Source organism: Sardina pilchardus, chromosome 10 (assembly GCF_963854185.1).
Source record: "Sardina pilchardus chromosome 10, fSarPil1.1, whole genome shotgun sequence".
Classification (NCBI taxonomy): Eukaryota; Metazoa; Chordata; class Actinopteri; order Clupeiformes; family Clupeidae; genus Sardina; species Sardina pilchardus.
Window position 1 is genome coordinate 18,909,605 of NC_085003.1, and position 13,712 is coordinate 18,923,316.

Here is a 13,712-nt window from a genome sequence, read left to right on the forward strand (position 1 = left end):
CTGGCATATTTGTTGTGGTTCATCTACAGATGTGAAATGGGGACCATTTGGGGAGGAGTTAGACCGCACACGATGTTCACCAAGGTACAAACATAGTGTGTATTCCGAACTGAAAAATATTTGTTGGACTTCTTACTTTATAATTCATCTGGGAACTTCAAGTGTTCATTACAAACCAGCAGCGACGAAAAACCTCGGATTTTGACAATGTTTACATTCATTTCTACTATTCGCGCCATTTCACAGAGCACACTGAAGAACAATGGACGCCTGTTTTGAAACAGTTTGTTTGCAATGATCTATGGGAAATGTAGTTACAAAACTCACAAATTAGAACGAAAGTATAGTGTTCTCACTACATTTCCCGAAATGCACCATTTTTAAAACGCTCCCATCGAAGGTTCTCATTGGTTACTTGAATATCTGAATGAACGTTTGAATACCATATATGGTATTTGGGACCTACGTGAGCGCTACTATTATGTTAATGATATTATAATGTCCAGCTGTATTCAGTAGTAGTTGTAAGGCATGCGCGGTGTCTCGACCAGAAAATAGGAAAGATTAAAAGTTCTTTATTTGGTAAGTAAACATGTTGTTATCTTTTTTTGTTGCATCCTAAGTCTGTAGAAGTTGTCAGAGAACGTACAATGTAGTGGCGAGAAGGGGTGGTATGTCGTTGTATAATGTTATGCCAGTTAGAAAACTGGAAGCATGTCGGCAAGGTGGCAAATGTGCACAACAATGGAAGAACGTGGAGATCGTGGCACAATTGCAGAAGCTACTTTTAAGTGTCATTTGGTAGGACATTTTGACGAATTTTAATACAGTGTTTGTCAGTCGTTGATAACCGCTTGCAATTGTCATGTTTAAGTCTTCTTTTGAGAAGTTGCGACGGCTTGTAATGTAATGGGAATGCATCTCCCCGCTTTTTTTGTTAGCAGACAATCTTAAGGCAGCCCCCGTTGCTTTGACTCACATCATGAATGGAGTCTATACAGAATTCCGGAGTTAGCAATGTGCCAAGTATCATTTTGACGCTCTTTCTGGCGACTAAATGTGCTTTGCATTTAATTGTTTAATGACGTACTAGTTGTTTCGATGTTTGTTGCATGTCGTTTGACGAAAACGTCAACTTTTGGCGCTAGCTGCCTTTGCTAATCCTGTATTGGATGGCGGTTAGCTGGGTGGATGTGGAAGTGTCCAGTGATTGTTTTGAGATTTGGAATGACTCCCAGGTTATTCTACAATTCTCAATAATTTGATTGTCCACCGGGCCTTGCTGTCGTGTTGATGTATTTATAAATGTAATGTCAGGTAGGTACATATAAGTCCAGAAAGCAACATTTTCCTAGTGGTTTCACTGATCTGAACAGGCAAATTGCTTAGCGGTCAAACAGTTTTGTTAAGTAGTCCTTACTCATTTTACTGTGTGGCTGATGTTAAAAGTGTCATCTCCTTGCAGGGCTATTTCATCGTCATAATTGCAAGACTGCTTTAAGATGTTTGGGTTTTACAAGACCAAGATATATCGGAGCAATGAGGGCTGTTGCATATGCAAAACAAAGTCATCCAGCTCAAGATTCACAGACAGTAGCAGATATGAGGAGACATTTCGACTCTGCTTTGGGTAAGAATAATCATAAAAGCTTTAATGACTGCAAAACATATTTTGCAAAAGCCTGTTGCAGGGTTGTAAAAAGGTTATTATTTTTGTAGATTATCAGAAGAACGTGTGGGAGATATCTGCAATGCTTGTGTCCTGTTGGTAAAAAGATGGAAAAAGCTGCCTCATGGATCAAAGAAGAATTGGAAGCATGTAAGCTTGATACATTTTCATACTATACAATCATATTCAGCCATTTGTATAGTTTTCATGCATTTCAAATACAAACTCTGTGCTAACTTGTATGTATTTCATGTACAGGTTGTGGATGCAAGAGCAGGCCCTGGGTACAAGCCACCCAAGCCTAAGAAGATCAAGAGTTCTGAGGGAAAGTCTAAAGCCAGACTGAAGAGGCTTCACCAGCTTGGCAGACAGAGTGAGTAACTGGCCTGCAATTATCAAACTGTGATAATGAGCAGATCTGGCTGTGAAGTGTAGCTGTCGGTGCTTTATGTACAGCTCAAATGAAGTGTTCCTCATGAAGTTAGTTTTTTGGTTTGTCCTTCATAGACTCTGATGCTCACAGCACGTGCAGCACGTCGCCGTCTCAGTCACCGAGTTACAGTAACCATTCAGACGACGGCTCAGACGTGGAGTCCAAACACAGACGCGCCGCTCCGTCCGTCTTCTCCTTCTTGGACCTCTCATATTGGAAAAGGTAACGGAAGAGTCTCCACCTCATTCTAGCCTGAGGATATAGTGTCTGGCTTCAACTCAAATCCATTTATCTCATTCCCTAAGGGCAATTAGAAAGGCACGTGGAGTAGCACGACCAGTTACACACAGCAATTCATAAATAAATGAAGGACATGCACAATCATTGCTGCCAGGCAAAGTGTTTTATAGTGCATTGAAAAATCTTTGGGGACCGTAGCCTTACTTTTTGATCATTATGAGACTAGACAGAGGTTTTAGTTTTGGTTTTCCTTCCTCTCTTGCAGGCAGAAGGTGTGCTGTGGTATTGTATACAAGGGCCGTTTTGGTGAGGTCATGATCGACCCCCGCCTCTTCAAGCCCTGCTGCCGCTCCAGACAGCAGAAGACGTTCGCACCAGAGCTCGAGGACGGCGTAACGGAGGCATACTCACCAGGCGGGGACATCACAGATGTTCCGTCCTCTACACTTGGAGAGGACCAGAAGGAGACCCGGTGATCCACCTTGCGATTGTCCCCTGTGGTGCCTCTAGTTTTGTCTCCAGTGGAAGACTTCACCTTCTGTGAGGCACACTTTATTTTGTGGACTTCAAAGCCTTTAGTTTCCTACAGTGGAATTGTTTTTGTAATAAATGCCATATTTTTTCATTTATGAATTTTTCTTAAGAAAACAAAAACTAAAAAAAAAAAAAAGTTGGGCATTAGCAACTATTTATAGGAATAGTTTTCCTGATCTACCCACAAAAGGGAATTATCTATTTCATTTGGACTGTAAAGAGTCTTTATACTGTACTTAAAACGTAAGCCAGATAATTGGTTATCTTCTGTAGTTTTTGTCTTTGTGTGTGCTAAAGCACAGAACAAAGCACATTTTTTCTATTGAATTTATAGACTGTAAGCCTGATTTTCCTGTGCAGCTATAGGGCCTATACTCTCAAGGGATTGTTTCTTATTTCATTTGTGTACATTGTAAAATTGCCAGGTCTCAGGGTGGTTTTGAAAAACGGTGGCTTTAGTTTGGTTAACTTAACAGAAAAGAGTGGTTGTATCAGCACATGATCTCCCAAGCATATGCAGCATGTAGAAATAAAGTACAATCATGCGTCGTCCATGTGTTGGAGGGCATGTTGTAAAGTGATGTATGTGGTATTGCAGGAGTGTGTAATGAGAGGCTATTTTTAAATCAGCATTTTGACTCTAATGAGTATATTTTTATGTTCCGTTTCTGGAGTTTCTGTCAGAATTGTTTTTTTTCTCTTCTGTTATTATTTATCATGTTTTTAAATGGTGTATATCACTGACCAAATGGCATCACAAACTCTTAAAATATTTTTTTAAAATATGAATAATGATTTGCTGACATTAATTTATCGTTCATGTGTAGAAGCTCAGGGGGTTCATATTGTGAACTCAACGTATAAAGGATTTGAAAACATAAATGTAAAGCTTAACAAAGACTTCATGACACTGCCTTCAACTCGGTCCCACAGTTAGACTATGCTTGTTCCTCAGGACTTTGTTATTTATGCAGACCTGTTGAATGTGTGAATGATCCTTTGTCCTGTCACAGTTACTGCAAATGCAGGTGTAGTTGTGGTCCTTTTGAGACCAATGGAGCGGTATACTGCTCCCCCAGAATAAAGATGTACTCACCATAACACTAAGTCCTTTGGTAGGTGTTTGTAAGATGGTTTATTAAATGAGAACGAAACAGGATGCTGAAATGATGGCCTGTGTTAACACTCATCCCACCCGTAGTTGAGAAATTCAAATTCAAGCATTTGCCAGTTTCACATTTAGAGAAACTTGTAGTTTAGAAGCTCACTGCTCCATATTTGTGCTCTGGTGTGGAGTCTCCACATGTAATTTATTATTTATTTTTCAAAATATTTTGTACATGCCTGATGCTGTCCATTACCTCTCCCTATAGTGCACTTTTGTGAATCTTTGAATGACCAATGTTCAGGCAGATACTATTTTTTATACCTTAACTATACCTTTGTATTGTAATAAACGGAACTATTTGCATCTTACCTTAAGTGTCTTTTTTATTGTGTGATTATCCATCTTTAAGGGGTGAACAGTAGCATAATTTATAAAGTCTATGACGGTAGCATAGTTTCAAATGGTCAATTTATAATGCAAAATAATAGAATACATCCAGTCTGTCATCTGTTTCAAACCACCCACTGTGCACATTGTTGGATTTGTCTGAAAAGCCAATATTAAGTCCTATATCAAATGGCCAAAGGTCTATACCAACCTTACAGGCTAAGGCCTACAGACATTTTGTTCTTTAGTCAGTGGAAATTGAAAGAAAAAATAGATTAGCCTATATTAAAGGCTTATTTTACTACTGTGTAGGCCTACCGCCCATTCCCCAGGGTAGATGAAACGGTAGCCTACGACATGGGTGGCCTGGCCTTGACCATGGTACTGAATTGTGACCAAATCAAACAAGAACTGCCATGAGTTTGAGATTTGATACACCTCTCCAAAAATGTATATAGGTTATGTTGAATGCAGTGTGCATTGACAAACACAAACCTATTCAAAGGCTTAGCCTACTTTACTATTTTCCAAACAACATTATGAAGTCTCACGTCACAGCTATCGAGTGGGCGGGACTCCATCCCAAACACTCTTGTCGTGTGCTCACACAGCATCTGTCGTGTGTCCTTCTAGACAACTGCTCACAGCCTTCAACTCCTGAGTGCAACAGCAACAATTTAACGTTTTCATGGAGATCCGAGAAGCATCCGCACTTCGACAGCAACGACGGATTAAACAGGCAATTCAGTTTCTTCACAAAGACTCCGCTGACCTGCTGCCCTTGGACGGGCTTAATAAATTGGGAACCTCAAAAGAATGGGTAAGCGTCAGTAGCCTTTCCTCCATGATGCTTGTCATCACAGGCTATTCGGCTATTTAAATAAATAGTCATAGGCCTATCGAATATAGGTATTGTGTAGGCCTATGTAGTAGGCTCTTCTGAGGAGCGCTTGCCTGCTGTGTCGACCAGCCTTACGCCAGGTCAAATTCAAGACCTTTCCTCCTCGGTGGTTCCTCCTTGGTGGAAATTGCTCTCCGTGCTCTTCGTTCTTGTGATAGTTTTGGGGTTTTCAAGAGAAGTAGAGAAATAGATCAGCATAGGCATATAGCCTACTTTATCTCAATTAAGCAGCCTTATGATATTAGGCTAAGCTTTATTTTCATTGGGCCATTGATCATTGACATTGCATTGACATTATTGTTTATTAGCCTAGGCCTATTGCTATTCTCATTAATTGTACTATTAGCCTAACGTTTTAAAACCGTTGACTGTTCATTTTAAGTAGACTATTGTAGATCTATTGTTTTAATTTGTAAGCTGCCAAATCCCATAACCTTTTGCGACAGTGATGATTGATTATTATTCGCGCAAGTTATCCAGCAGCGAATATGCTTCTGTCGAGTTTTGTTTCCGTCTACGCTCGCGTAGTATCACGTTATTTGATCCAGGACCCGGTTGCACAATGCCAATCAACAGCAGCAGACCCTGACGATGTCATTTCACCCTGGATATCCCGACTGAGCCTAGCTTGCTGATAGCAAGGAGTGCAACACTTGACTTGATTGTAAAATGTATTTCTGTAGAGTGGATGAATTAGTAGCTCTACAGCTAGGAGATGAGGGAGACAGGGAGACATTGATTAAGAGGTATCAAGAATAGATCACCCCCCCCACACACACACACACACCCCTCCCACATAAACACACACCCCCAGACTGTCATTAATCCGTTTTCTAACTTTTGATCAGCAGCAGAGAATGGTCAAGGGTCAAACCAAAACCTGTGTCAATATATTTTTGTTTGTTTATTTTATACAGCAACCACATAACATTCTTCAAAGGCGTCTTCTGGAAGCTAATATGTCACGCAGCAAGATCAACAACAACCATGGGATGAAGCAGCATCAAATCAATCCCTGTCGCACTCTTTGTACCAGGAGAGAAGAGGACGATAATGACCTCATACAAGTGGTTGGGAAGGTGAGCATCTGAGCCCTGGTCAGTGCACATCTCTGTCAGAATGGTCATAGGCTACATTTGGAATCTTTTTTTGTTCTGCAACCTCAGGTATTTCTTTATCATTGTTTCTACAGTGCTGTGGTCGAGAGTTAGTGATTCTTGTTGATACAGGCTGTGCTGTCAACCTAATCTCGACAGTTAGCGTGGAGAAACTGGGGTAAGGTCTTCCTTATAGCTCTCAACATTGTGTATTCTCGCTGTCATCATTCGGTGTAATTTGCATATATGCTTTGACAGCGCTTTGAAATAATGTTCTACATTTGCTCCAACTAGCTTAAAGGAGAAAGTTGCCTCTTGCAGAACAGAGGAAGACAGTTATAGCACACTTGTTGACAACCTGCAAACACCTGGACACGTTGATCTGAACTTGTCCTTTGGGCAAGTAAGGACAGATTGCACCTTCATGGTTGTGGGTAAGCCTTGCGAAGCATACCTTTGGTGTTGATGAACTGAATTCAAACCAACCATACCAACATCTTCAGCTCTAGACAGGACACAGATAATTTGTGTTTTTGCAGGAAATGAGCAGCCGCTGGTAGCCCTTGGCACCAGGACGCTGAGGTCTCTGAAGGTAAAGTTTCCCGCTCTCTGCTCCCCTTCTCCTCAACATGACTCAGCACTTTTTTTGTTATTTACAATAATGTGTGCCATACGTGTATCAATTTTGTCATTACACAGTGTGTGATTGACACAGACAAGCAAACGCTTACACTGGGAAAAGGCACTCGAGCACAACTTCGGTTCTCAAATTGCAAAGGCACGCCTCTGGTGGGAAGGTGAGAATCGGATTGATTGTGTTTGTATTGTTGTTGTTATTGTTGTTATTTATTCTAAACGATATTTGGAAATGAGTCTTTTGAACCATATTTATGAGGCACAATTCATGCCTGGCCATTTCCCGCTGACCTAGTTGTGTGATTTCCATAAATAGATCTGCATCTGCCTTTAATTTGAAAAATGCCCCTCATCAGATCATAACTAATCTAATTATTATGCCTATTGCTCCCATTCTAACTGCAGCGTGTGTACTACAAATATGATGTTTGTCTTCAACATTCTGCAGATTGCGAGCGCAAAGCCCTCTTCTGGAGCAATAGAGCAGCGCAGGTGTCACTCTTTCAGCATTGGGATTATTCAGCATCAAGAGATGGGAGTGGGAATGGGTTTATGTATCAGAGATTCCTCTGAGTCGTCCAGCACAGCTCTCTTCTGGACCTCCCGTGTGTGTTCGCCTCCTTGTCCAAGTGTTTATCCAACCACAGCTCTGATGAATTATAGAGGAAGGTCATCAGCACAACACACGTGACACAGGTGCACATGAGTGTGTGTGTGTGTGTGTGTGTGTGTGTGTGTGTGTGTGTGTGTGTGTGTGTGTGTGTGTGTGTGTGTGAGTGTGTGTGTGTGTACGTTTGTGCTAATTGAGAGAAAATCACTTTCGTCATACACTCTTCTTTGTGATCACACTTGAAAAAATATATGTATAACTTTGCAATTTAAACCTGTTTAAATGTTGGTAAGATACAAAAATCTATTTAATATAGTTTAAGATGTTGTTTTAAACTACTTAAAAAGAAACAGGGTATTTATGTGATTTATTTAGATTGTTATTTATTTAGTATAAGCATTCCTAAATACATGTTTTATAAAGTATATTTGATATTAGAATACCAAAGCCTTTATATTGTGTGCTGTATTTGTTGCTTTATGTATTCCAAAGCAGACTATTACCGCTTTTTATATAGAATAGAAAGTATATTTTAACTATGTATGCCGTTGTTTATTGGCTTCAGTGGCCATGATGGATACAATTTCCTTTCCCTGTTTCCCTGGGTGTATTTGTCATAGACACTGAATAAACCCCCTTGGCGAACTTTTGTCATGGCTCTCTGAGTTTGGAAAGCATTAAAAACATGATTCAGGATCAACATTTTGCAATCACTTCAATGAAAGGAAGTGTTTTGTTGTGAAACTAACTTTAATGATATGAAGATGAGGGGTTAATGTAGGCCGGTTGACTATTATTTGTGCGTTTTTTGTACATGTTGAGACATTTTTAGGTGCTTGTAATGCCCTTGACTGTGGTTCAGACGCGGAAACCGCTAACCTATAGTTGTAGTGGGTTGTGTTGAAGTCAGTTGTGTAAACTAAATAAAAAGAGCTAAAAGAGAAACATGCCTTCCGACTTACATCATCATGATTGTAATCACAACAAAATTTAGGCTACTTATGGCACTTTTACGTTTTTTATCTCCATGGCTCTACAGTAGTAGTTTCATGGTTCAGTACATAACATATTAGGCCTAAAATAAAAATCAGCTTCTTTTTTTTTTCTTTGACTAACGTTGTCATCAACGTCTGTGGCAAACAGAGCAGATCCCTACTGGCCATATTGTCTCAGATCATAAAGCATATGGAATAAAAGTGTCTTTGTTGTGGGTTTGTGAATGCCACACTCAGCCTCTCTGTCGGATCTTGTCCGTCCCATTTGTGTCCACTGACCCACATTTCCCCTCTGCGCCATGAACTGTGATTGTGCCGTCTGGCTGGTCATAAGGTATTAGGTTGTAATCCTCTTAAGAGTATCCCATTGCCCAAAAAATCCCAAATTATTTACAAAAAGAAAACACAGTACACTGTGGTGTCTTTATGAATCACAGTACTGTATTTCAGATGCAGTTGTCTAATAACCTAGACTCTTAGATTATTTGTCAGCCTTTCTGACAGCTGACTGAATATACTGTAGGGCCTTGACATTGATACTAATAGTGCCTAAAGGCCAAATACTATACGCCACTGAGAGACATCTTTTCTCTACTTTCAGTGAAAGTCAGAGGTGGGAAGCATAATGTACATTATACATTAACCTCAACATTGACATTAACACACAAATGCAAGTGCTTAGAGTGTGATCACTCTAACTCACTGCGTAATCTTCATAACAAAACTCCTTGTTACTGCTGTCATCACGAAGCACTGCAGATTTAACAAAACAGCAATGAAATGAAAACAGAGATTTTCAGAGTCTAATCAGTAATAAGACTGCAAGTGGAAACACTGTGACATCACTGAACTTTGCTAACCCTGTGACTGGGATTCATCACTGCAGTAGTACACTTCAGCACCTCTGGTGGTTTAACGCTGAATTCATCTTGACATCATCTCCTGCCAGACCCTTGCCATGACAACCAGCACAAACAAAAAGACAGCTTCCCCCCAGCCAGCTGTCAGCAGGGATCGACTGGAATGTTTCAGTAAAATCTCAAAGGAGATGTGATGGTATGAATCTCTTTTTCTGGTCTTCACTGTGAAAATGGAGTTGACAGCTAGTGTCTTTCTTTTCTTTTATGGGATTAATTTACATGTTTTCTTGTCTTGTATCAATTGGCATGTTTTGAATGCACATCTGTGTGACTTATGTTCTTTCTCGCAGAGATATGGTCCATGGCAACAATGTTTGTTAAATCCCAGCCAAGCAAAGCTAACATAATTCCTGTACTAATGGGAATCAGACAGAAGAATATTGCTTTCATAGTGGACTCCTCGGAGACTATGAATGCAATGCTCGGGTCATTGAAAGACTTGCTCATCCAGACTTTGCTAGCAAAGGCCTCACTCCGAGATTCACTATTCAACATTATCAGCTGCTCCTACAAGGTGTGTGGAATGTTTTGATGCCAACTAAGTCAAAACTGTTTTCTGTTCAAAAGGATTAGCTTTGTTACTTTCCACATGACTAAATGCAATTACTTACAGTTGTAAAAAAAATGATGTTAGAGAAAAGATCATACTCAAGTAGATTTCATTTAATTTAATTTATTGACAGATCAGTAAGTTATCTTGCTGATGAGAGAGTATCATTTCCCTGATTACAGCTTCCCTAGTGCTGCTCACACACCTAACTTTCATCGCTGTGGTCAATTTACATATCTGTGCATTCCATGTCTCCTAGGTAACAAAATGGCGGAGTGTCTCTGTCCCTTGTGCTCCTGACTCTGTGTTCGAGGCCCTGGGATGGATCCACTCCCTGCACACGTCTCCAGGCAGCGACCTTCTGGCTGCCCTGGAGGCGGCATTCTCTGAGCCCCAGTGCCAAGCTGTCCACTTGCTGACCGGTGCTTTGCCTGATCGCCCAGAAAGTCTCCTGAGCGGCCTGCACACCATGATACTTCGCCCAGTTCACGTGTTCTTCCTGTCCCAGAGCGGGCAGCTGGATGATAGAACTTTGGACTTCATGCAGTGTTTCACTTCTGCCACTGGAGGGAGCTGCCATCTTCTGTTGCTGGGCTTGAACGGCTCCATAGACAAGGTAAGCATCAAGGAGCAGGGCCTCAGTGGTGGACTGCTCTCTACCAGTTTATAAGTCTACCGTACATCCGTTTTCTTGTTCCAATCCAGTGCCCTAACTGAGTGCTGCGTGTCTGACAGGTGTCCACACTGTATGCTGCCCACGGTGCCGTAGCCAACTCCAGGGCCTCTGGGGACGCTTGCTGTGGCCTGGGGAGCCCTCTGGCAACAGTCCTGAATGCTGCGCCACTCTCCGCTCACATGTACATCATTCTACACTCACGCATCATGTGCCCTCCTGAGCACCCCTTCACACACTCATGATGAAACTATCAGATGATTGAAGTTCAAATCATATTTTCACAGAGCCCACATATACCATCATCACCCATAAGGTTTCATATCAAGGAATTTGCGTCATGTTGGTATGATAACAGTAACTGTTCAATCATGACTTGCAGGATTCGGCAGGGAAATCCCTTCTCTTCCATCATAGCTCGCGGATCAGAGAGTATTGCAGGCTGCTCCCAGTTCTACCCGGGCTGCAGAGTGCTGGCCAGGAGGGAGACAGATGGACTGTACTATCTGGGAACCATAAAAGAGCAGATCCTGGTGAGTTGCAGCCACCCAGATATGCAGGATGCATACGCGATTCCAAATAGATTTCCTGATCAATACTGGTATCAGCTCAACAGAGAAATCTTATTCTTGATCAATAGAATTAAATAAATGTAACCGTGTTTGAATGATTGGATGTCAGCTCTTTTGTTGTTGTTGGTGTAGAACCAGAGGGTAATATCCTTTGTTGTTGTTGTTGCTGTTGTTGCTGGTGTTGTTGTTGGTGTAGAACCAGAGGGGAATATTCCTGGTGGAGTTTGACCACCAGAACCCAACGGACCCCTTTGACTCGACCGCAGCGTGCCAGTTGGTGTGCCCACCCGACATGGTGCACCACACCCGCGCCCACGCACACGGCCTGGTGCCAGGGGACGCCGTCCTGGCGCCGTGGGGCGCTCAGCTGTGGAGGTACGGCCCGGGAAGAGTCCTGTTGGGCTCCGAACCCAGGGACCCTCTCAGAGGTAGGAGGGAGAAGCACCAAGTTGCACCTTATTTAGCCATTTTATTTGAACCTTTAACTGATGCTTCATCACATGATATGCTTTAGAAAGAAACTGGAATGTGAGAGACTGTGCTCTTAGACTACTAAAATGTCAAATTATGCATAATTAGAACACTTCATATGCCACTAGAACATTTAAAAGGTCCTTTTCTATGCACAGTGGTCATGGGGAGCGCTCTCAGGGTTCTCTTTTGGAACGGAGTCGAGGCGACCGTCCCTCCCGAGCTGGCCGTGTGGATCCCTGCCTCTCAGCACGAGCGCGTCGTGAGGGAGCTCCAGCAGCCGCCGCCGACCAAGTGCCCCCACACCACAATCACTCACTACTGTACTTCAACCCAGCGCCCCCACACCACAACTGCTCATTGCTCTCCTCTGACCCAGCACCCCCACACCACGACCACTCATTGCTGCCCCCCAGCTTTGCGGCATCTTTGTGTTTGCTCCACCAGCTGCTGCCACACGCCATGCCTGTGCCAGTGCCAGTGCCCAGCGATGCCACTTCAGTCCCTCTGTCTGCCAACAGCTCACCACCACCACCACCACCACACACACACCCACGAGGAGCGGAGTGAGAGGGAGCAGCTCGAGCGGAAGGTTGACCTCCAGCTGCAGGAGCTCCACACCAGCAGGCCAAGCCCCACTGCAGCGCTGTTCTCGTCGCCCTCTGGTGGCGAGGAGTACGAGGACGGAGACGCCAAAGGAGACGAATCGCCAGCGCTGGAGCTGGTGAGCCAGGCAGTGAACACGGACCTGTCCTTCATGGGCAGAACCAGGGACGAGCCCCAGGACAGACCCAGCTGGAGGTACTGGAGAAGAAGTCCTACTGAACCCAATCACAAGAAGCCCGGTAACGTCTATTCTGGCGCCTCCAATCACTCACATCGCCACACTGGCAGCCACACACACTCATGACACTGAACTTGTCCAATGAGTGGAAAACATACTAATTAAACCGCCTGTGTCATATCAAGGGACGATCACATGCGTGACCCAGAGGAGAGAACAGAGGTAACATGTCAGGCTTTTGTTGTTTTCAGGGAAACCTCAGGGAGACACCTGGCCTGAAAACATCACCTCAGAGCTCCAGAGGAGCGTCTGGGCCAATCAGGGCTCAGTGTTCGAGAGGATCCCGGGGTCAGCAGGGCGGAGGGCCACCGTGCAGGAGATATTCCACTTCACTCAACCCAAGCTGCACCAGGCAGGTGGACGCTGCATGTTAAAGGCCGGAGAAACTATGCAAGAATAGGCTGTGTGAAGAATGAGAATCAGTGTGTGTGTTTTTTTACGTGTGAGAATAAAAATGTAGCCTACATTTGTATTGTAATATATACAAATATGTACAGAAAGTACAAAACTTAAATCAGACTTTATTCCATTATATTACAAATATATAGATATGATATATATATCAATATAGCTTATATCAAGTTTATAATGTGCTTTTTAAAAAATATAGTATTTAATCAATTTAAGAAAATGGCTGAACAAAGTATCAAAGGCATTTCATATCTCTACAGAGATCCTAGTGACAGAAACGCACACTCCTGGGAAAGAAACATACACATGTTCACACACTTTCAGTGTAGAGAAAGTCTCACTGTTGATGAGGTCAGAGGTTAAAGGTTAAATGTGAGGCTCATGCTCTCTCCAGGGCTGACGCGCACCACCTGTGTCTGCGGGGCGTTGCCCTGTATGCCAGCAGTGATGGCGTAGCTCCCTGGCGACAGCACGATGTGGAAGTCCTCCGGTCCACACTGACTCTGTGGAAACACACCAGTCACAGTTATGGGTGGGAATGGCTAGAGACGTCCAACATAAGAATACTATTTAGTTACTAAGGTGATATGTACGGTGATTCTTCTCAACAACAACACTGATTGGGGTCAGTTGTCCTCTGATGGTTAGATGTTACTAGCCT

General features: G+C 42.8%; 4 protein-coding genes across 5 annotated transcripts in view; 3 read left to right on the forward strand and 1 right to left on the reverse strand.

Annotated features, from left to right (window-relative positions):
- Nucleotides 1-488: 488 nt before the first annotated feature.
- Nucleotides 489-4,352, forward strand: sinhcafl (SIN3-HDAC complex associated factor, like). Of its 2 annotated transcripts, none has more exons than XM_062548258.1 (6): nt 489-582; nt 1,466-1,630; nt 1,720-1,819; nt 1,928-2,042; nt 2,177-2,324; nt 2,608-4,352. In XM_062548258.1, exons 2-6 carry the CDS (start codon nt 1,503-1,505, stop codon nt 2,816-2,818), a joined length of 702 nt encoding a protein of 233 aa, XP_062404242.1. In that variant the 5' UTR covers nt 489-582; nt 1,466-1,502; the 3' UTR covers nt 2,819-4,352. The 2 variants fall into 2 exon arrangements, with proteins under 2 accessions (XP_062404242.1, XP_062404241.1); XM_062548257.1 differs by lacking the exon at nt 489-582 and adding an exon at nt 627-801.
- Nucleotides 4,353-5,003: 651 nt separating this feature from the next.
- On the forward strand, nt 5,004-8,251 carry LOC134094635 (nuclear receptor-interacting protein 3-like). Its single transcript, XM_062548238.1, has 7 exons — nt 5,004-5,191; nt 6,190-6,351; nt 6,465-6,547; nt 6,664-6,803; nt 6,909-6,961; nt 7,069-7,166; nt 7,454-8,251. The coding sequence occupies exons 1-7, from the start codon at nt 5,060-5,062 to the stop codon at nt 7,485-7,487; spliced, it is 702 nt and encodes a 233-aa protein (XP_062404222.1). The 5' UTR covers nt 5,004-5,059; the 3' UTR covers nt 7,488-8,251.
- Nucleotides 8,252-9,600: 1,349 nt separating this feature from the next.
- c10h11orf16 (chromosome 10 C11orf16 homolog) lies at nt 9,601-13,209 on the forward strand. Its single transcript, XM_062548213.1, has 9 exons — nt 9,601-9,666; nt 9,821-10,044; nt 10,340-10,696; nt 10,816-10,937; nt 11,136-11,286; nt 11,522-11,753; nt 11,955-12,119; nt 12,318-12,641; nt 12,832-13,209. The coding sequence occupies exons 2-9, from the start codon at nt 9,832-9,834 to the stop codon at nt 13,038-13,040; spliced, it is 1,773 nt and encodes a 590-aa protein (XP_062404197.1). The 5' UTR covers nt 9,601-9,666; nt 9,821-9,831; the 3' UTR covers nt 13,041-13,209.
- Nucleotides 13,142-13,712, reverse strand: part of akip1 (A kinase (PRKA) interacting protein 1) — a 2,254-nt gene continuing 1,683 nt past the window's right edge. The window contains exon 4 of the mRNA XM_062548214.1: nt 13,142-13,554. Within this exon, the coding sequence (XP_062404198.1) occupies nt 13,411-13,554 (144 nt within the window). The 3' untranslated portion in view covers nt 13,142-13,410. The remainder of the gene's footprint in view (nt 13,555-13,712) is intronic.